The following is a 22,024-nucleotide window of genomic DNA, read 5'->3' on the forward strand; positions in this document are numbered from 1 at the left end:
GTGATTAAATAAACACTGATACAAGTGAATGCAAGAGGCAAAAGCAGAAATGGTGCACGTGTCTGATTTGCCCTGGAACTAGTTGGATATTAAAGAGCAAGTATATTATGATGAAGGATTATAGCTTAAAATACACTGATGATAAAGTCAAACTTTGATCCTAAGGACAAGAATGACATTTCAATGCCACATGATGTGATCATATTGAAGGCTCACACACAGGCTGTGTACATTACATTAAATGCAAGTAAGATGTAGATGTGTATATCGCAAAATATAATTCCCCCTTTGGCAATTTTGTAGCATTACGCTGTGGAGCTTCAGCCTCTGACTGTAGTTCAGGGACAGCGGCACTCGTCTCCTTTCGTGGATCCCCGGGGGGGCAGTGCAGTGAGGCGGGCACAGGGAAACACAGCCTTACTGACAATGGCTTTATATTCTGCCAGAGAGGTGGGAAGAGTGTGGTAGAGTAAGGACAAGGAGAGGTGGCAGGTATGATAATGAAGGGCTGAGCCAGGAAATGGGGAGAGTTAGGACTGAGGTTAAAGCAGGAGAACAAAATGCAACAATTGAAGAAGCTGAGGTTTTGGGCAGAGTACATCACATTGACACGAGACAGTTTTAGTGTGCTGGACTCGTCCCATTTTGTTTGCAATTGTTGCAAATGATTTTGTTTTTCAGTTTTCTGCAAAGTGATCATTTTGACTGGAAGATATGCATCAATAGGGCTTCATGTAGTTTCTCCAGCACCTCATTTTAGTTCATTGGGCTTCGCTCTTGAATCGTTGCTTACATCCTTAGTGCAGTTAGGGGCATTGCAAAAGCCAGCAATTGATTACATTTGTCCAAAATGATTCAAAAGGAAACCTTGTGTTTTACATTTAACACTTATTATTTGCAGATGGTTTAATTTGTGGCAGCAGGAAAATCGGTTGCCAACTTTAAATAACACTTACTTCAACAGAGTAGGACAACGACAGATGTAATAGGCCATTAGGGTGTTTAGTCACCCTCTTTAAATGTAAAACTTATGTGACACTTTAATGATAAAAAATAATGATTAAGTTACTGTTAATGTTGGCTCTCTCAAGACCCACACTTAAAGTGTGTGGGACCAAATTGACTGTTTTTGTTTGTGCTCATTTTGTGATGTGCAACTTTCTGTTTGTTTTCTTCAGGGGAAGCAAGGACAAGATATTCATTGTCAAAATCAACCCTTACCTGCCTGACAAGCTCATCACAGCTGGGGTGAAACATATGAAGTTTTGGCACAAGGCTGGTAAGACTCATGTGTGTCTTTGGCTTCTGAGGAGTGACTCTAACAAGCGGAAATCTGGCTCAGCTCTGTCACATCTGACTGTGAGCGAACTGCCTGCCTCTCTTTACAGGTGGCGGCCTAATTGGACGCAAGGGGAACATGGGGAAGACGGAAACTATGATGTGCGCCGTGTATGGCTGGTCGGAGGAGATGGTGTTTTCCGGCACATGCTCTGGGGACATATGCATCTGGAGGGACATGTTCCTGATGAAGACTGTCAAGGCTCATGACGGCCCTGTTTTCAGTATGCACGCTCTAGAAAAGGTACATCGCAACCCCTTGCTGTGACTCAGTCCTGTCTGGTCTGTAGTGATGTGGGTTACCAGAGGGTAAAAAAAATCATCAAATACTGTTCATCATAGTGTCATTTACAATAACAAGAGACCTAGTTTGATGATGTTGAGAAGCAGCACAGGATCTTGAGATTTGTTGTCTTTATGGTCTTGTTGGCTTCCTCTGTACGTTTGTGCTTTGCCAGAAGAGCTTCAGTGGCAGAATGCCCCGCACATGGCAATGTAGTAGTCGTGATTTGTGACATAAACACACAATAAAATGAAGAATAAAAAACAAAAGACAACACACTGGATATTTACTTCCTCACTCTGATGTTTCATATGGAAGTTATAGCAAAGATGGTAAAGCGTCATCATGGTGTCATTAAAAGGCGACCAAAACGGAACGGTCCAGTACTTTGAATAAAAATATGGATTTCTATGGATATTAAGATGTTTTAACTAATGAAAGTACACTGTACACCAAAATATACAACAGAAGCGTCATTGTTTATGATATTTTAATGCAGAAATATTTCATTACTACTTTTGATTCTAATGGATCACAATTAGCCACATTTGAAGTCGTTTTTATGTAAAAATGTACTCTTAATGTTACCTTCTGCTGAGATAATTGTAGCTTTAAATGTGCTGATGTTTTGTGCCTATAGGGTTTCGTGACTGGGGGGAAGGATGGCATCGTAGCTCTGTGGGATGACACATTCGAGAGATGCCTCAAGACCTATGCCATCAAGAGATCAGTCCTGGCTCCAGGATCCAAAGGTATGAAGTCAATGTGTTCTGAGTGACTCTCCTCTATCCTCGAGTCAACTTCCATGGTTTCATAGACATAATAAAACCATGCAGTGCAAATCCATTTAAACACTGAATGCTTTTAGCTGAAATGAAGATTGCCTCCCTTGTCCTGGTTGTAATTTAGGCCTCTGATTTCATGCTGTAATTCCTCGGCTCTACAGGGTTGCTGCTGGAAGACAACCCGTCCATTCGTGCCATATCTTTGGGCCACGGCCACATCCTGGTGGGGACCAAGAACGGCGAGATCTTAGAGGTGGACAAGAGTGGTCCCATCACTCTGCTGGTCCAGGTAAAGATAAAAATATAACAAGAATGTCCTGGAAAAGCCGAAACATTTTGGCGTATGAATTAGGTTTGAGATTAAAAAAAGTGGAAGATGATGTAAAAATAATAATAAAAGAAATGCGAAAATTGATTAATTAAGCCTTGGCACGAACTAATAATGTCTAAGGAGTCAGACATTGTGGGGACTGTTTCTACATTAGTTAAGTTAAAGAAGCACCAAAAATCTACTAATTTACATTGGCTTGTAATGTGGACAGAACTGTTACGTAACTTGCTATGTAAGTGAACCATCTGAAGCTGTAAGTTGATTATCACTATTGTGCTCGGGAAGGTAGAGAATCTATATTATGTGTAATAAGCAAAAAAATATACAAACCTAAAGTAGCAGTGTAGCCTATAGCGTGACTTATGGCTCCACGCAATTGCCAAGGAGACAGCTATAAACCATGATGAATTACAGCCGCAGAATTTAGTTAAGTGCAGTGTCTCCCAGGCTGCCCTGATCATACGCAGAAAGCGCAGATGCGATTGATCTCCCTCTTTCAATGCTTTAACTTATACAAGCACAACGTGATGAATGAGAGACAAGAGCCAAAGGTTGTTCTTATTCATCCGTCACGTAGGTTACATCACAGGCTCCCTGTGGTGCTGTCTTTGGGGGCAAAAAATCAAAACATTCACAGAAAATGGAGATCTTGTTTGGCCTGAGTCGTCAGGCCGCAGCTGAACTGCTGCTTACAGAAAGATAGAAAAGATAATGTTACTGCAAAAATAAGAGAAGTCAATGGATTCATATATTGTTTACTAGTCATATTTCTGGGCAGAACTCAAAATAATCCTGAATAAAATCAAAGTAAATTAGCAAATATTGTAAAGTAAACAAACGTACCGATGATCAGCATCAGTATTATTTATGAGCTGCCATTATTATTATCATTATTATTATTATAATATTAACTATTATTATTATTAATATACTATATATAACAATCTTGGCAGTTTTTTCTTTTAGTATAATGATTTTTAGAATAAGAAGTCACAGAAAATTAGTCATTTAAGTTTAGCTAAACCAAAAAGAAGAAAATAAAACCATTAAAACCAGCACCCATTTGGTTTTATTATGGAGGCTTTGTCTGTACTTTTTTTGCCTATTTTTTATTGTTGTGTTGTTTTGTTCTTGTTGTTTGTATTGGTTGATGTTCCCTCATTATCTTGTCCTCTCCCTTTCCTCCTATTTATTTTTATTTGTCTCTCGTCTCTCCTTGTTACTCCCTCTCTTTGGATAGATTTCCTCTTGTTACTCCGTCTCTTTTTTTTTCTCCACTGTTGCCCAGTGTTTGCTCATTGTGTGAACTGTTGGGCTTCTTTCTTCCTTGCCTTACCAGGCAAGATGCCTTGTAATATTTGATATTTGATAATATTAGGCATAGCACTTTGTGCTAAATAAATAAAAACAAAAGACATTTTGTGACTTCTGCACAATTATTGCTACTTCACATCACTACTAAAAATGTGATATAAAATGACTCAACGACCCATTTTTTAAGCCTGAATGTGACCTATAAACACCAGGATGACCATATATGGAGTTCTGTGTAGATCTGTGCCAGAGATAATGAATTGACCAGCTTCAAATAAAAGATCTGTACTGTTCTGGGTCTGCAGGGTCACATGGAGGGTGAAGTGTGGGGCCTGGCTACTCATCCCCATCTCCCACTCTGTGCCACTGTCAGCGATGACAAAACCCTGCGCATATGGGACCTCTCACCCAGTCACTGCATGCTGGCTGTACGCAAGCTCAGGAAAGGTGAGTCAGTGCTTCAGCGCAAATACATGAGCAGATTTTCTGTATTTGTTCAGGAGTCGGTCAGAGCGGATGTGCACTAGTCCCGGGGCTTTAATAAGTACCTTCCTCTTCACAGGTGGTCGATGCTGTTGCTTCTCTCCTGATGGTAAAGCCTTGGCAGTGGGTCTGAATGATGGCAGCTTCCTTATTGTGAACGCGGACACTTTGGAGGACCTGGTGTCGTTCCACCACCGCAAAGACATCATAACTGATATCAGATTCTCTCCAGGTCAGTGCAATGGCACACAACTCCATTTAAACCTTGTTTTAGGAACAAAAAGTCTCTGTGCCCTTCAAAGTCTCTGAGTTTGTGTGGGAACTCCCCCTCCCCACTCCTTCTAGTCAGGAGGGACATTGCTTCAGGCCTTGTCCATATTAATGGCTTTCTGTAATAAGGCCAGACGGAAACACAGCAAGAATAGGATGAGAAACAGTGGGTGATGACAAAGTGAGAGAAAGAAACTAAACTCTAGTCCACCTCGACACAACACAAAAGATCCTGTTTCTGAACCAAACACCGTGGAACGATCTCTGAGGTCCGACTGTGCAGGAAACTGGTGTTAATGTGGTGAAAATACACATAAAGTTCTTTCCACTGGTTAAGACTGTTAATGTGAACTCCTGTCTCTCTTGTGCTGGCTCAGGTGCTGGGAAGTACCTTGCTGTAGCATCAGCAGACACTTTTGTGGATATTTACAACGTGATGAGCAGCAAAAGGGTCGGAGTCTGCAAAGGATGCCTCAACTATATCAGCCACCTGGACTGGGACAAGAGAGGTAAAGTAAACACGATGTCTAAGTCCTGTCTTGTCTTAGGGAATCTTTGCAAATGAAAATGCTTCACTGCCCAAATGTCTCTCCTAAAGACACCATTAGCTCCTGTCCTCTCTTTCACTCACAGGAAAACTGCTGCAGGTCAACACAGGTGCTAAAGAGCAGTTTTTCTTCGAAGCTCCCCGCGGCAAGAGGCAGACCATTCCAGCTACGGAGGTGAGCAGGGAGGAGGGAAGACAGCGTAGCAGCCGTTGTTATGGCGCCATTGGCCCACACTTTTCTTACGGGAACAGAGGAGGCTCGGGGAAGGGCAGCTCGGCATTAACACGGCCCACTTTTCACCTGTGTCTTTCTAATTTTGGCTGTAGACGTAGGACAGTGTTGCAAAAATACACAGATTTTTGGTACGGGAGAGCATTGAGAAAATGAGGCACAGAGATGGCGGTTGCTGCTGAGTCAAGTCTGAGTGCTGACAGTGATGTCCTCTATTATGATATGTGCACTTTTCATCTTTATTTGGCAGACTGAGACAAGAGTCCGTTCTTGAGCCTGTTTTCATTTTCGACACATTTAACATTTAACCACCAGTTGTTTTATTATTGCGGTCGTCTCAGCGTCTCAGAGGTGGGTGGACGTCGCAATTTAATGCAGGTTAAAACAAGCTGCACTTGGGGGTTGCTGAACAGTTCGTTGTTTTCATGTCGAAATCACACTGGGAAACGCTGCAATTAGCGAATCGCAAAGGCTGCAATTTAATTCTTCTGGTTTTGCCTGTTCCATTGTCTGTGTAAATTAAAAAAAATGTAACTCTTACATGTTAAAAAGACCTCTTATCTTTAAGTTCTAATCCTTGGAATGTATTTAATGTAGACGAGTACAATTGCCTTAATGAAATGATATCACATACTGAATCGCAGTTGCAATCAAATATTTTCCCCACATTGTTCAACCCATCCGCACTGCAACATTTTTAAACTAAATAATATTCTGCTCATCTTAGGGAGATCATTTGTTTCCGTTCTTTTTCTTGCATAGAGCTCATTACTCTAGTGTTGGTCTCCCTGCGTTCATTGACTGCTTGCAATATTCAAAATACAATTATCATTCCTGCTCTTCGTATGATTCATTAGTCATTAAATATTAAAGGCTTTTAAGTTATCACCCGCGAGAGTGCCCTCAGATTCCTTCACACACTCGTCGAGCATTTCTGAGCTGCTGATCATTTAATATTCATATTTAAACGTTTCTTATTTGACTCAGGTGGAGAAGATTGACTGGACCACGTGGACGTGTGTCCTCGGCACGTCCGTTGAGGGCATCTGGCCCGTGATCAGCGAGGTCACAGAAGTGACCTGTGCCTGCCTTAGTACTGACAAGAAGGTGCTGGCAACAGGAGATGATTTGGGATACATTAAACTCTTCAGGTATCCTGTCAAGGTGAGTTCACATTTCAAGTTATAATTGTTGTAATGTGAAGATCTCTTGATCTCTCGAGGCTTTAGGTTTAAGGTGTCTGCAAATGTTGTGTTAATGTGCGTGTGCCTTATATAAATGTTGTCTCTCTGCCACAGGGGAAATACGCAAAGTTCAAACGCTACGTGGCTCACAGTGCACACGTCACCAACGTGCGATGGACCCATGACGACAGCCTCTTGGTGACGGTGGGCGGAGGCGACACATGCCTCATGATCTGGGCCCACGAGCCCGAGGGCCGGCGGGAATTCAAACAGTGCGACAGCGAGGAGTCGGACATCGAGAGTGAGGACGACGGAGGTGAGGAGTCGACTTTCTCCCCGCATTGTTATTTATGTTGTTTTGGGCAAAATCTGAAGCCTTCCCCCCGGGCAAACCCTTTTATCAGGTTATGACAGCGATGTGATGAGAGAGAACGAGATCAACTACACCATCAAGGCCTTATCCACCAACATGCGACCCATGACTGGGGTGAAACCTCATCTGCAGCTGAAAGAGCCCTCGGTGGATGAAAGGTATTTAGAATAACGCCGTTGGAGATCATTGTTCGCAAATGCTCTCTGGGTGCGTGCAAGCTCAAGATTGAGAACAGCTCTTAGGAATTTCAGCCACTCATAGTAGAAATAGTACAGATTTCAGTCAGGCCTCCTTCATTCACACCTTCACACACATTCAATCTACTAGTGCCGATCCCAGGCCCGGATGAATAGGAGGAATAGCATCCAGTGTAGAAATCTCAGTCAAGTAAAATGTACATAAAATAATAATAACAATTAGAGCTGAAACAATGAATCGTTTATTAATCGATTACTAAATGAATCAACAACTATTTTGATAATCGATTAATCGGTTTGAAGCTTTTTTTCATGATTAAAACAAGATTTCCGATCGTTTAAGCTTCTTAAATGTGAATATTTTCTTCATTTCTTTGCTCTGGATAACATAGAAATCATTTTGGTTTGTGGACAAAACAAGACATTTGAGAACAAGACTTCATGGGAGTGCCATGTTAGAAAGGAACAGTGTTTCTACACCCTCTGCTGCGTTATTGGGACATTACTGTACTGCAGGCAAACAGTGCAAGTTGCTCAGGGAGCCAGAAATAAACTGGATCCAAGGTGAAAGCAAATCAAATTAAGTTGCGACACATTTTTGGGAACAAAATCTTCCATTTCCATCGAATGACACACGTGCGTTTAATGGCTGAATGAGTCAGACATTTTAAATGACATTGTCGTGTAAGGTTTCAATATTCTTTTTATATACAAGTGGGAAAACTGGGAGTGGTCTAAAAGTTTGTTTACCATTTCTTTTCCTGCGTTTGGCTCTCCAACCTGTCTCCTGACCCTTTTTTGAAGTAACTCGGCCTTTTCTGTTCTTCTTCTTCTTTCTTTCCTTTAATGGCTGTCCGTCTGTCACTGTCCTGCTTCATTCTTTAATTCCACATGAAGACAGGGCGTGGTCAGGTAAGCTCTTGATGTGTTGATGTATGTGTTTTACGCAGAGACTGGAGGCGTTTTGTAGTTGCTAAAATGTGTGAGTCTGTTGGCTGCGTGTCAAGATGCTTTTTAAACCTTTCCATTATTTCTTCATCCACAAATGAGGTTTGTTTTGGTGTCCTGTTCATGAGCAGCTGGGCTAAAATGTAATTGACGTTATTGTCAACTGTAACAGAGAGCAGGACAATATCTCAATGGATGAAAAAAAAGATAAACAATTGTTCCTAATAGTCAGTGTGGACAGCGCTTCATTAAAGAATGTGAAATGATTTCTTCAAACCAGAAGGAGGATTAAACCTTCCAAGGTCTTGTTTTGTAAGAACCTCGTTGACCGTCCGTATCTATCTCATATTGATGAATTCCAGAGAGTCTCTTTTAACAATGATGTACGCGTCCATGCCATCCTCTGCCCGGCAGTTGTCATAGTAATAGACGTTGGTTGCCATGGCAACGCATTGGCGCTGACTCATCTATTTTGTGTCCTCAGTGGCTGAGGTGTTGTGTATCGTGTGTCCAGCAGGCAGCAGTGAACGCTGCAGGAAACCCTTTTTTTTTCTAATTCTTGCTTTTTCTCTGTTATCGCTGCCATGAAGAGGATCCAGGTAAGTCACATTCAGTGGGTTGATGGTTTGATTTCTCTCCTCTTTTTTTTTTGTAATAACTTTGTGGTCTTATTTAGAGATTTGAACCTGACTGTGTTGACACCATTATTGTGGTTAGAGCTAAACAACCTCCTGCACAGGCGTTGTATAACTAATTGTTTGTGTTATTTCTAAAATAGTCAGAGAAAGCTGCCATTTAGTGGATTTAATGCAATAATCTGACTCTGATAAGTTGCTTAGTACTGATGTGTTTTAACTTTTGTTTTTGAATCCTTTAATAACCCTGTATTGACCGATGTCCTGAGGATGTGTGGAAATGTAGTAATAATAACAATAATAATAATAATAATAATGTGATATTTCCTTTTTACTGTCACTTATATTTACCTTTACCACACTCAGTCGCCTTATTTAATCATCTTTCATTGCTTCACTAATAAAACAGACACTTCAGATGCAAGACTATCAGACAGAGTGTCAGGGTGTTCATGGTGGTTGTTGCAGAATATGTTTAAATGTGTATTATTTTCAGATAAAACTGACTTTTTCATGTGTGTATGTGTGTGTGTGAGAACATCAGCATTGTGGTAGAAGTAGCTCCTCTGCCGCCTTCTTATCGCAGCTGTCTGTTTCAGGCCTCCTGTCAGCAGAGCACTGCCGCAGCCAGAGAAGCTGCAGACCAACAATGTTGGCAAAAAGAAGAGACCCATTGAGGTAAGAAGGACTTTACATCCTCACCACACATCCATCAAACAGACGATGAATTGCATGGAAACAGAACAGAGGGGGATCGTCTCTGCTTGCTCTCCAGACAGCGTCTCTGGACACTCCGTTAATTCCGTAATTGAATAACGACGGTCGACATCAGACGGACAGCTGGCTCGGGAAACTTCCTCATTGTCATGGCGTTGACCTTTCTGACTTTCCTTGTCGCCTGCTTCTGACTCTCCCGCAGGACCTCGTGTTGGATCTGGTCTTCGGTTACCGTGGCAACGACTGCCGCAATAACGTGCACTACCTGAACGAGGGGGCGGACATCATTTACCACACAGCCTCGATTGGCATCGTGCTCAACTTGACGACCTGTGAGTCCAGAAGCCGCTTTAATGGTGTTATTAATATTAATAACTTAGTAAATATAACATGCACTATATTCCACTTTGTGTGGTACGTATGTGTGTGTGTGTGTTTCCTTCTTACAGCTTGCCAAAGTTTCTATGTAGAACACAGTGATGACATTTTGTGCCTGACAATCAATCAACACCCCAAATTCCCCAATGTGGTGGCAACAGGCCAAGTAGGTATGTGGAATAAATAATGATACAAATTCTATATGTATCTATATATACATATATAAATACATATGCCTACATATATATATATATATATATATATATACATATATATACACACATATATATACACACATATATGTATATATATGTATATATATGTATATATATGTATACATATATATATAACAATATAATATAATAATATATAATATAATATAATATAATAATATAATATAATATATATATATTTTAACAGTTATATATATATATATATATAACTGTTAAAAAGCAAGACACAAGTTGTTATGAACTGACTAAAGTTTAGAGGCTATTTATAATGAAACAGAAGTGGTAAAAAAATAAAAGAACAAACAATTTTGTCAATTAATTAGACTTTTCTTTCATTTCAGGTGACACTGGTGACATGTCAGGTAAGGCGGTTGTAAAATGGGACACAACTCAAATCCATTATTGAAGTTCAGTGCCATCTAGTGGTCATCTGAATTAAGACCCATCTCCTCAAATGTACATTTGTGTTTGCTTCAGAATTAAAAAAAAAACAAAAAACGATGAAAATCTAAGTATGAACTGTCAACAAACAATGTCAGTTTTAGTTCTGGACAAATATTCAATCACGACACGGTCATGGGATTTATTTTCCCCCTCGCTTTCTCACTCAGCCACGTCTCCATCTATTCACGTGTGGGATGCCATGACCAAGCAAACGCTATCAGTGCTGCGCTGTTTCCACGCTGGCGGAGTGTGTTCTGTCAGCTTCAGTGCCACAGGTAAACTCCTGTTGTCTGTGGGCCTGGACCCTGAACACACCATCACCATCTGGAAGTGGCAGGAAGGTAAAAAAAAAAGAAGAAAATAAAATAAAATGGGGGATTAGATTAGAAAACCTGTGTTACAACTGCATTGTCATTGCACTCTGCTTTGTGTCTCAGGTGCCAAAGTGGCCAGTCGGATAGGTCACACCCAGAGGATTTTTGTAGCCGAGTTTAGGCCGGACTCAGACACACACTTTGTGTCTGTGGGGATAAAACACGTGCGTTTCTGGACGCTGGCTGGTCGAGCTCTGCTCAGCAAGAAGGGCGTGCTGAGCTCCATCGAGGATGCCCGCATGCAGACCATGCTGTCTGTGGCATTTGGAGCTGTAAGTCCAACCCCTGTGTCTATTACCTTTTTCAAAACATGATAATGATTGTTCTTGCTGCGTATGTCATTTTGTATCCATGTCTGCTTGAATGTGCTGTGAACTGTTTTTTTGCATTGCTTGCTCTGCTCTCTTAGGCCACTAGATTAGTGCAGATTTGTTTTCTTTTCAGAATAACTTGACATTTACAGGTACCATAAGTGGGGATGTGTGTGTGTGGAAGGAACACATTCTAGTCAGAATAGTGGCTAAAGCTCACACGGGCCCAGTGTTCACCATGTACACCACACTGAGAGACGGCCTCATTGTCACTGGAGGCAAAGAAAGACCGTAAGTGTTGCTTCTGTTTTGCTGGTACACATGAGTGCACATCAGTAAGCATGTTTTACTAACTACCTACTGCCTTAGTGGTGGACAGAATACATTTATCGTACATGGTTATTATCTAATTATCTCCTGATAAACAGATGTTTTCCTCTGCAGGTCGAAGGAGGGCGGTGCTCTAAAGCTCTGGGACCAGGAGCTGAAGCGCTGCAGGGCCTTTCGGTTAGAAACTGGACAGATCATAGACTGTGTTCGCTCTGTTTGCAGAGGGAAGGTACGTCACAGATCAGAACAGGGACTCGGCGTGGTTCTCCACGTACATCTGTGTGTTGTTGACGTGATTTCCCTCTGTGCTGTGTCAGGGTAAAATCCTGGTGGGCACTAGGAATGCAGAGATCATTGAAGTAGGGGAGAAGAATGCCGCATGCAACATTCTGGTGAACGGACACATGGACGGGCCTATCTGGGGCCTGGGCACGCACCCGTCCAGAGACGTATTTCTGTCCGCCGCAGAGGACGGCACTGTTCGTCTGTGGGACATCCCAGAGAAGGTCGGCCGTGTTACACAAAATCTGAGTTTCGTCAAGATGTACAGTTCATAAGAATAAATGTTGATCATGTGTTGCTGCCTTTTTTCCGGGGGAAACAGAAGATGCTAAATAAGGTGAACCTGGGCCACGCGGCACACACCATCAGCTACAGCCCAGAGGGAGACATGGTGGCTATCGGCATGAAAAACGGGGAGTTTATTATCCTGCTCGTTGCCTCACTCAAAATCTGGGGCAAGAAAAGGGACCGGCGCTCCCCTATCCAAGATATCAGGTACTGAGAGTACAGTGAGGCATCTGCGGCCTCAGTATATGTAGAGGAAGAATTCAGTATTGAGTCATGTATTTATGAAAGAATTCATTTAATAACATGTTTATGTTTTTGAAAGGTTTTAAAACACATCTTTAAACCCATTTTTACTCTTTGGCTTTTGACCTAGTATGAGAAGTTGGTTTTTATTGTATGACTTTGTTTTTATACTTTCTACAGTATTTTATTGGTTTATTGTTTGTTCTTAGGTCTATTAGGTGTTTTTATATGTTATTTGTCTTATTTATCTCTGATGTACTGCACTTTGTTTCAGCTGTTGTTTTTAAAGTGCTTCATAAATAAAGTTGGATTGGATTGAAGAAGTTAACTGTGGTAGAATTGCAGTAATGAGCAATTTAGTCCACCACTTTAGCAGAAAACAGAAACGGAAGAGAAGAACCGAAGTTTGTATTTATTCACTTATTTGTTTGTCAAACTCTAAATGTGAAAAAAATCTAGATTCATCTATAGAAACTAGAAAGCAACTCGGGTGGTGGCTTGTAAGTCTGCTGTGTGTACGTTTCAGGTTCAGTCCAAATTCCCGATACTTGGCCGTCGGCTCCGCGGAGAACGCAGTGGACTTCTACGACCTGACAATCGGCCCTCAGCTGAACCGCATCAACAGCTGCAGGGACATCCCCAGCTTTGTGATGCAGATGGACTTTTCTGCCGACAGCAGTTACATCCAGGTATGGAAAAGGAAACATTCGAGGCCCGTCGGCCTCTCAGCTCTCCTGTTTCCCTCGTCCCTCTGACCTCTCATGTCCTCTTGAACCAGATATCCACAGGTGCTTATAAACGACTCGTGTACGAGGTCCCGTCTGGGAAACAGGTCACAGAGCAGACTCACATTGACAGGATCACATGGGCCACATGGACAAGGTGAGTGTGTTAAGACTCATCAATATTGAGTCTCGCTCCTAAATCCTAAATGTCATTTCTTTCTCTCTCTTTGTAAATCCAGTGTCCTCGGGGACGAGGTCGTCGGGATCTGGTCCCGTAACACTGACAAAGCAGACGTCACCTGTGCCTGTGTGTCCCACTCAGGCCTTAATATTGTCACAGGGGACGACTTTGGAATGGTGAAGCTGTTTGACTTTCCATGTCCAGATAAGTTTGTAAGTATGATTTCACATTTTTATTATTATTATTATTATTATTGTTACAATTTTTCCAGTGTCAGTGTCAAGTGATAGTCCTCTTCTGTGGTTGGCTGTTTAGATATTTTTTCAGTCTTTTCGAATTTTTTTATTGTATATTAGTACTCATTATGAAATATTACAGGATCATTTTAAATGTCTACCTTTTTTTTTACCTTGGTCCATGTAAAGAATTGAAGCGCCCCCCAGTGGTAGCATTAAAAAAGGCACCAACAGCAGTGCAGCCCCGCATTTTAATCTCCATACAGACAAAAACTCAACAGAATACTAATTGTGAATTAATTGTGTGACATGACATGTGACATGATGTTTTAAATTATTATTACGAACAATAATAATAATAATAATGATGATTATAATAACAATAATAGTAATTGAATCTCTTTTAGGCCAAACACAAGCGCTTTCTGGGCCATTCTGCTCACCTGACAAACATACGCTTCACAAATGGAGACCATTTTGTCGTCAGTGCCGGCGGAGATGACAGAAGGTATGAGGTTCCACATTAAAAACTCACACGTGAGATGCTAATCAGATATTAAATTCTTTTTTTACATCCTGTGCAGCCTCTTTGTGTGGAGGTGTGTCCACGCTCCACACTGAGGCTCACTCCAGGACCGTCCTGCCTCAGAACGTCAGGGTTCCTCCCAGCATGGCTCTCCAGAGAAAAGAAAAAATCAGCTTCTCAAGAAAAAAAAAAAAAAGAAAAGAAAAAAAAAGGAAAACAACAGACCTGAGGGGTATTCCAGAAAGCGGGTTATGTGAGAACTCTGAGTTTGTTAACCCTGAGATGAGGGAAACTCTGAGTTATCCGTTCCAGAAAGAGAGGTAACTTAAACTCTGGGTCTGTTACTGCGGTAACTTACTCTGTGAACATAACCTGCTCGCTGGCAGGTTTACTATAAGAAACCCAGAGTTTCTACCTGTCTTCTCCCACACGAAGAAAGCAGTTAGACATGGATTGCCCATTCATTAGAAATCCAATCGACATCGAAGCCGTATTTATTAGAAATGCATTACGTCGTGAGAGAATCTTCTGACCCAGATTAGACGTTTTGATTAAAAATAAAAGACAAATTCACATGTGATTTGGTTCTTCTTTATTCTCTAAAAGTACAAAAGCAACAGTCAGGATTTGTAATATAGTTCCAACTATTAACATATTTCACATATTCACCTGTTTCACCATGACAATGCACCCACCTCAACTGGCGTTCAAGTAATAGAATTTCCAAGTCTGTTTTTCTGATTTGCTGGTCCAGGTACACCATTTCTTTCTCGGTTTTTTGAATGGTTTTCATTAGGTGCACCCTGTACAACTCTTTTACCGGCAACTCGGAAACATATGGACGACATTTAATTCCTGCAGTTCTACATACAGATTTAACGTGGTAGTGACCGAAAATCTCACTGTGTCAAGCTGTGCTCTAGAAGTTGATGGACCCTCCTCTTGGTGATGCCCAGCCATGTTCTGTTGAAGGACAAGAATGTGCTAGTTTGTCCATTATCTATGCTCATCACTTCAGTGTACATGTCAAACTCCAAATTACACTCAAGAATGTAAATGAATATTAATGGGTAGAGCAGTGGCAGGAGCTATACATAATATTAAGACACACTTCAGTAGGCCCCTCCGGATCTCTCCCTGTGGCAGCAGACAGCGTCTCCTCCTCCTCATATATATATACTGTGTGTGTATATATATATATATATATATATATATATATATATATATATATATATATATATATATATATATATATATATATATATATATATATATAAAAAAGTTTTATTTAAAAAAAAAGACATAAGTGTATACTTGCATCTGATGTAGGCACTTGTGTCCTGGGGGGTGACAGGCTCAGATGAGCTTCCCCCGGGGATGCCTTCAGCCACAGGGCGACCCCTGTATTGGCTGAGAGCCAGCTCCTCAGCCCCTGACAGAGGTGGTGGAGGTGGCCCTCCACCCGTTTTTCGGGCCTCTGCCTTCTTTCTGTTGGCTGAGCAGAACTCAATGTTTGCAATCTGAATTAATATTTACGTTACGTTTAATAGCCTAAGTCAATTAAAAATAAAAAAATAAAGTGAGGTGCAATCATAGCCTAGCAAAATATGCCTTACCTTTTTGAATGATGTTTTTATGTTTCATTTTGAGCTGCTTCCAAGTCCTCCTTTCTCCTGTTGGATTGCACCTAAATGAAAAACTCAGATTTCATTCCTACTTATATTCATAACTATAGACTATGTTATGATCTTACGGTTAAATGTTACGTCAATGGAATAGTACGTTCAAACTTACGCGTTGACTCGGCAGCAATTTTCTCCCATGCGGTCTCTCTCTCCTTCGCTGCTGCAGCTGTGTTGCATTCGCGGCGAAATATGTGCTCATATTCTCCGTAGGCCAGCAAAAGGATCTCCAACTCCTTCGCACTGAAATATGTTGATCTTTTTTTTCTCGGTTGTCATGGTGACTCGTGGTATCGGGGCTCCATTGATGATGGCTTTTTATAGTGGTTGTGCACGCGCGTACCTCGAGGTTAACATACTCAGAGTTGATTGAACTAACTCAGATCAGCTGTTCTGGAACCGGATACTCAGAGTTTCCCGACTCAGAGTAAGTCAACTCAGAGTTCAGGGATAGACTCAGAGTGTGTTGAACCTGCTTTCTGGAATACCCCTCTGGCAGCTTGTAAATGAACACAAATATAATGGAAATCACTGCCTCAAAACTAGGTGCATGCATAATATGTGCAAGGCTCATCTTAATGGGGGCGCAGAGCCCTGCTCTCACAGCATCACCTCATCACTGAGAACAAAACAAGTCATCTCTCAAACACAGCATGTGCATATCATTTTTTATTTTTTTTTAAATGACAGAATCTGTGTTCAGTTTAGCCACTTGGCAGGCTTATGAAATTGTGTTATTGAAAATGCCATTTGTTTTGTAAACATGTAGCAAACTAAATTAGCCTTAATCTGTGTGTTCAGCTAATGAGTGTTTGGATTCTTTTTTTTTATATTTTGTTTTTGATCACGAATTCATTCGTTCATTTATTCATTCATTCTTTTTTTTACTGGTAATTCCAAATCCTGTGGCCTTCCTCCTGAATGTAACATCCACCGTTATGTTCTGGATGTCAGCATGCCAAAGCATACTATGCACTGTACACCCGACCTGGTCACTGTGTTACCCCGACGGTTCATTTACGGTTTATGTGGCTGTGTTTTTTAATAGGTAGACCTCAGAGCTCCCTCAGCAGTGTTCTCTCCGTGACATGTTGACGTGTTCATACTCTGTGTGAAGATCTGTTTGTGTGGTTACTGGGTGTGCATGGCTTATTTCCTGGAAGACAATCTGTCGCAACCTGATTCCTCAGAAAACAGAAGAAAACAGTCGTAAATTAAGGTTTTAATGCACTGTTGCGATTCCTTCGGTCACTTTTCAGTGTGCTGCTACTATATGACGTATTAAGGTCACCGAGTGTGACTTTTCAACTGTGAGTTAATGTCGTGCGTAAACAGATATATTGCTATAAATGGAATGTTTTATCAGAGAAAATATGAAGAGTGCAAAACATTTGCTCCCTGTATTAAGACTAACTACGAAAAAAATGTTGCTGCAAATTTTGATTTACATTACTCCAGTGTAAATATCATTTGTAGATATTCTTTTTTTGTATATTTTTTGTGAGATGTTTCTTAAATTTAATAAAAAAGGCAACCATGGACGACAGCTTTTGAGTTTAGAAAAGGTTCCGAGTAAAAATTCATTTAAGACATTGGTTCCTCATAGCAGCAATGCTCAATCTGACCTTGCTTTGCAGTGTGATAACTTATTAAGTGAAAGCGTGGCGGTACAAAACACAGTTCACATAGTTTTATTTGAATTTAAACAATTATAACAGTTTTATATACTATGTGGCTTATATACATAATTTACATACAAAAGCAAATGACCTGAAATTTTAAATGAGCCTTTGTTTGACATGAAAAATGACTTTTGTGAACTGAGTCATCAGCGAGCATTGTTGACTCAACATCTGTAACATTTAACCAACTTTCAAGGCATTTCATGCTCAAAAAGTAGCTAAAGATTATTTGCCAGTTTTGCTGTTTACACATGATGCAGTTAATAGCAAACTGATAATAACCAGAGTAACAATATATTAGGTACACATTTAGTGTCATGTAAAAGCACTGAAATATATTATATTCCATTCCTTCGATAATAAGTTTATTGTCTGTGTGAAATGTGTTGATTTATCCCCATAGGTCATAATATACACTGAAACCGTCTGCAGTGTTTCCAATGTATTACATTTTGAACATACGTACATGATAAATTCGAAAATCAGTGAAATATTAAATAATATGAACAGACGAAACGGAAAAGCAGGGTCATAATTTGACAGAGAAAGAGCTGCCACAGGAGCAGCCGTGATCAGCCTGAGGATTCTTGAGAATCTGGAAAGTGGATCGGATCATCTCCTGGCTGAAGTCCACTGTGGCTCCTTTCACAAACTCCAGGCTGTCCTGGTCCACGATAACCCCGACTCCTCCATGCTCAAACACTCTGGGTACAGAGGAGACACGTGATTCGTTTTTAGTAAAGAAACAATGTGGCGTCCAGGATACATTGTACTGACGGATTAATGGTTGTTTACCTGTCATCATCATTCTTGTTACTGTCAACAGAAAACTTGTACTGGAAGCCTGAGCAGCCTCCTCCCTCCACATGTATTCTCAAATACTCGCCTTTCGTCATGATCTCTCCTAATCTCTGCATTAGACGAGGGGCACATGAGCAGGACAGATGAGGAGCATAGCACAAAAACTTCAACACATTAACTACCAAAGAGGCTACATGAAAAAACATTTTTGCTTACAAACAAAACAGTCATTTATCAACCCATAATTACGTTTAATGCATTTTTTGACTGTTGTGTACAGTCCTTTGACAAATCAGACATTATATAAAAAAGATTAGCCTAATTTTGCAGTCTATAGTCAAAAACCCTTAATTATCCCTTCAAGGTAAAACAATGATAACTAGTACCGCGCGCGGTTCTGAACGGGTTCGAGCCGACCCACGCGGGTCGCCGTGTGCCACGGCTCCCCGCGTGCCTCGCGCTCTCACCCGTTCATTCACCGCGCGCGGTACTAGTTATTTTCAGTACTAGTTATTTTCAGTACTAGTTATTTTCAGCGGCGTCCCTGCGCATGTCGTTCCAAATTTCGAGGGGGATCGGGCAACGTATGACAAAGTTATAGGGCACTTCCTGTTTAAAATGGCAGACTTCCTGTTCGGTCAAGTGCGTGTACGTAAACGTGTTCAGGGAACTTCCCTTGTCTTACATATCAAGTTTTGTGCAGATCGGATAATCTTAGAGTTTACTTCCTGTTTCGGGCATTCCACTTCCTGTTGGGAGGTCATCTCTTGTAGACATGCTCAGGACAGGTCCCTGGTGTCACATAAAAGGTTTTGTGCAAATCGGACAACGTACGGCAAAGTTAGAAGGCACTTCCTGTTTAAAATGGCCGACTTCCTGTTCGGTCAACGGCGTCTCCGTAAACATATTCAGGGAAGGTCCCGTAACTCACATATAAGGTTTTGTGCAAATCGGACAATGTACGGCAAAGTTAGAGGGCACTTCCTGTTTAAAATGGCCGACTTCCTGTTCGTCTCCGGAAACATGTTCAGGGAAGGTCCCGTAACTCACATATCCAGTTTCGTGTCAATCGGACAATGTAAGACTTTACTTCCTGTTTTGGGCGTTCCACTTCCTGTAGGGAGGTGACCTTTTACGGACATGTTGAGGAAGGGTCTGGGGTCCCACATACTAAGTTTCAAGTGGATACAACAATCCCTGTTGGAGCAGCATCAAAAACTATTAATGTAATTCTGTCTGCTGTCACCAGGGGGCGCTGTATTTGAAAATGAATATTTTCATATAGACGTGTTCAGGGCCGGACTGTCATCAATCCTTGCAAGTTTGGTTCAGATCGGACCAGGATTGGCAAAGTTGTAACAGTTTCTTTTTTTTTAGTTTTCTAGCACCACCAGGAGGCGCTGTTTTCAAAATGTACCGTTTCAGCAACATAGTTGTCTTCAGCAACTAACCATCATCAACTATAGCAAGTTTGGTTGGGATCAGACCTTCCATCACGAAGTTATAAGAGTTTTACTGTCTGTTGTGAAAAATTATTATTATCTCCAATTTTGGCGCCCCCTATCTCGTACGCCATACAATATTTTAAAAAGCTTTTGATAACTTTTGATGCTCAACTCGTCCACATTGATCTCACCAAGTTTGAAGGTGATCGCACAAAAGCTCTAGGAGGAGATAATTGAAATACAAGCTGTCATATTGTCTGCTGTCACCAGGGGGCGCTGTTTTCGAAATTGAATATTTTGATATAAACGTCTTTAGGGCCGGACTATCATCAATCCTAGCCAGTTTGGTTCAGATCGGACCAGGATTCGCGAAGTTGTAGCAGTTTGATTTTTTGTCCCAAAAATCCGACTTTGCGTCGTTGCCATGGCAACACCATTAAACGATTTGTCGTCATATTGATCACACATCATCTACCATGTGTTTTGACTGTTGTCACCAATTTTGAGTGCGGTACGATTATCTGTGTAAAAGTTATTCCCGAAATCGTAAAAAAACTTTTTTTTTGTGTATTTTCTTTCACCACAAGGAGGCGCTGTTTTCAAACTTCACCGTTTTTTCATAGACGTCTTCAGCCATGGCCCATCATCAATCATAGCAAGTTTGGTTCGGATCGGACCTTCCATCGCAAAGTTATAAGAGTTTTGTTTTTCTGATGCGAAACATCAGAATCATCGCGAACTTTGCCGCCCCCTATCTCGTGCGCCATGCGACATTTGAAAAAACTTTTGATACCGTGAGCTCCTCAACTGGTCCACAGGGACCTCACCAAGTTTGAAGGTGATCGCACGAAAACTCTAGGAGGAGTTAGTTCAAATACCATTGCTGCGAATTCGCCAAAATCGCCCAAAAATCACCAATCAACCCAAGATGGCGGATTTCCTGTAGGTTTCACGGGAAAGTCGTCATCGACTTTTTTGACCGTCCCCACCTAATGAACGTGTGTACCAAGTTTCGTTCACGTACGTTAAACCCGACATGAGTTGACCTAATAGAAGTTTTTTGCGTGACTTTTTAGCCCCTCCCACCTCCAATTTTCCACGCATTTTCCCCGAACGACTTTCAGACGTAAATTTACACCAGGATTGATGCGGTCACAAAAATCTGTGAGTTTTGGGGTATGGGAAAGGCCTCAAAAATGCGATTTACTTTTAGGAATAATAATAATAATAATAATAATAATAATAATCTTTTGCATTTCAATAGGGTTCTTGCAACCTTGTTGCTCGAACCCTAATAATAATAATAATAATAACAATAATTATTATAACAATTATAATAATAATAATTATGTTCCTATAAAAATTATAGGACTCACGTATAGAATTTAGTTATAGGACCAATACATGTGTGGTTAATAAATTAGGTAATATCTTGTCAGTATTTTTGAAAAGTTATAAACTAATAACAGATTGAGAAATTGAATGAGCAGAAGAAGAGTGAGACGTGTTATATACAGAGAGAATACGATTACTAAGACTTTGCAAACATGAGTTAACAGTGAGTGACGGTGCGTTGGAGTAGGAGCTTTCTCACGAAATTCATCCTAATACAACAACAGACCGATGACTACGCGCTGACCTTCACACATGAATCGGTGAGGTGAACTTTATCTTCAGATACAGCTGACACCGCTGACTCCTCCTGGGCTGAGGCGCCACTGAAGCGCTGGATCGCCGCTGCGGTGTTTGTGGGTAGCCGTTGAAACTGCTGACTCACGCGGAGGTTGTTCAGAAGAGCAGATGACCTGGAAATCATTGGTTCAGCGTTAAGATCGCGTCTGACTTGTAACGCCACTGGCCCTACGGTGCTAGCTTGTTACTTAACGGTAGCACTGAGGCTCGCTGCCAAACAGTTCAACACAAAGACACTGTTCTAAATAGATCATCCACATGTTAACATTGCGATCAAAATCCTCGTCATACATAAAATATATACTTTACCTTGTAAAGTTCAGCATTCTTGACTTAGAAGCTATAATCGTAGCCCCTCTAACGAGTGACATGTTCATAACAAACGTAGATAACTCCACCCCCTTTCAGAGGTTTAGTTCCTGGTTACTCTCTTGTTGGCTAAAATGGTTGGTCTATGGAAATAAACACGCCCCCTAGTACAATACGGTCATTCGATTGGTCACGTTGCCTGTCTGTCATATACTTTTGGCCTTT

The 22,024-nt window shown here is 41.1% G+C and overlaps 2 protein-coding genes across 5 annotated transcripts in view; one reads left to right on the top strand and one right to left on the bottom strand.

The window, feature by feature from the left end:
- Positions 1-14,674, top strand: part of eml5 (EMAP like 5) — a 37,016-nt gene extending 22,342 nt beyond the window's left edge. The window contains exons 17-44 of one of the 4 annotated variants that reach the window (XM_058615865.1): positions 1,179-1,279; positions 1,389-1,582; positions 2,262-2,373; positions 2,568-2,695; positions 4,357-4,498; positions 4,614-4,766; positions 5,182-5,313; positions 5,438-5,526; positions 6,571-6,747; positions 6,882-7,083; positions 7,172-7,298; positions 8,235-8,249; positions 8,876-8,884; positions 9,520-9,598; positions 9,840-9,969; positions 10,087-10,185; positions 10,590-10,610; positions 10,860-11,033; positions 11,130-11,338; positions 11,511-11,668; positions 11,822-11,936; positions 12,025-12,213; positions 12,312-12,484; positions 13,047-13,209; positions 13,299-13,402; positions 13,485-13,638; positions 14,070-14,170; positions 14,247-14,674. In XM_058615865.1, the coding sequence (XP_058471848.1) occupies positions 1,179-1,279; positions 1,389-1,582; positions 2,262-2,373; positions 2,568-2,695; positions 4,357-4,498; positions 4,614-4,766; positions 5,182-5,313; positions 5,438-5,526; positions 6,571-6,747; positions 6,882-7,083; positions 7,172-7,298; positions 8,235-8,249; positions 8,876-8,884; positions 9,520-9,598; positions 9,840-9,969; positions 10,087-10,185; positions 10,590-10,610; positions 10,860-11,033; positions 11,130-11,338; positions 11,511-11,668; positions 11,822-11,936; positions 12,025-12,213; positions 12,312-12,484; positions 13,047-13,209; positions 13,299-13,402; positions 13,485-13,638; positions 14,070-14,170; positions 14,247-14,283 (3,487 nt within the window). In that variant the 3' untranslated portion in view covers positions 14,284-14,674. Of the gene's footprint in view, positions 1-1,178; positions 1,280-1,388; positions 1,583-2,261; positions 2,374-2,567; positions 2,696-4,356; positions 4,499-4,613; positions 4,767-5,181; positions 5,314-5,437; positions 5,527-6,570; positions 6,748-6,881; positions 7,084-7,171; positions 7,299-8,234; positions 8,250-8,769; positions 8,885-9,519; positions 9,600-9,839; positions 9,970-10,086; positions 10,186-10,589; positions 10,611-10,859; positions 11,034-11,129; positions 11,339-11,510; positions 11,669-11,821; positions 11,937-12,024; positions 12,214-12,311; positions 12,485-13,046; positions 13,210-13,298; positions 13,403-13,484; positions 13,639-14,069; positions 14,171-14,246 lie in introns of those variants that run through there. The other 3 variants (XM_058615866.1, XR_009233793.1, XR_009233794.1) reach the window with 3 other exon arrangements.
- Positions 14,675-17,545: 2,871 nt separating this feature from the next.
- Positions 17,546-21,954, bottom strand: isca2 (iron-sulfur cluster assembly 2). The gene is made up of 4 exons (XM_058615857.1): positions 21,800-21,954; positions 21,438-21,603; positions 18,348-18,463; positions 17,546-18,256 (listed from the first exon to the last, which is right to left on the bottom strand). The coding sequence occupies exons 1-4, from the start codon at positions 21,865-21,867 to the stop codon at positions 18,082-18,084; spliced, it is 525 nt and encodes a 174-aa protein (XP_058471840.1). The 5' UTR covers positions 21,868-21,954; the 3' UTR covers positions 17,546-18,081.
- Between the last annotated feature and the right edge of the window lie 70 nt (positions 21,955-22,024).

This window comes from Solea solea, chromosome 18 (genome assembly GCF_958295425.1).
Source record: "Solea solea chromosome 18, fSolSol10.1, whole genome shotgun sequence".
NCBI lineage: Eukaryota > Metazoa > Chordata > Actinopteri > Pleuronectiformes > Soleidae > Solea > Solea solea.

Excerpts from the sequence above, each read along its gene's own strand:
- isca2 (XM_058615857.1), bottom strand. The coding sequence starts at position 21,867 with ATGAACATGTCACTCGTTAGAGGGGCTACGATTATAGCTTCTAAGTCA. Across the intron at positions 18,464-21,437 it reads TCACCGATTCATGTGTGAAG|AGATTAGGAGAGATCATGAC; the intron begins GTCAGCGCGTAG and ends CGTCTAATGCAG. Across the intron at positions 18,257-18,347 it reads AACAAGAATGATGATGACAG|AGTGTTTGAGCATGGAGGAG; the intron begins GTAAACAACCAT and ends CTCTGTACCCAG.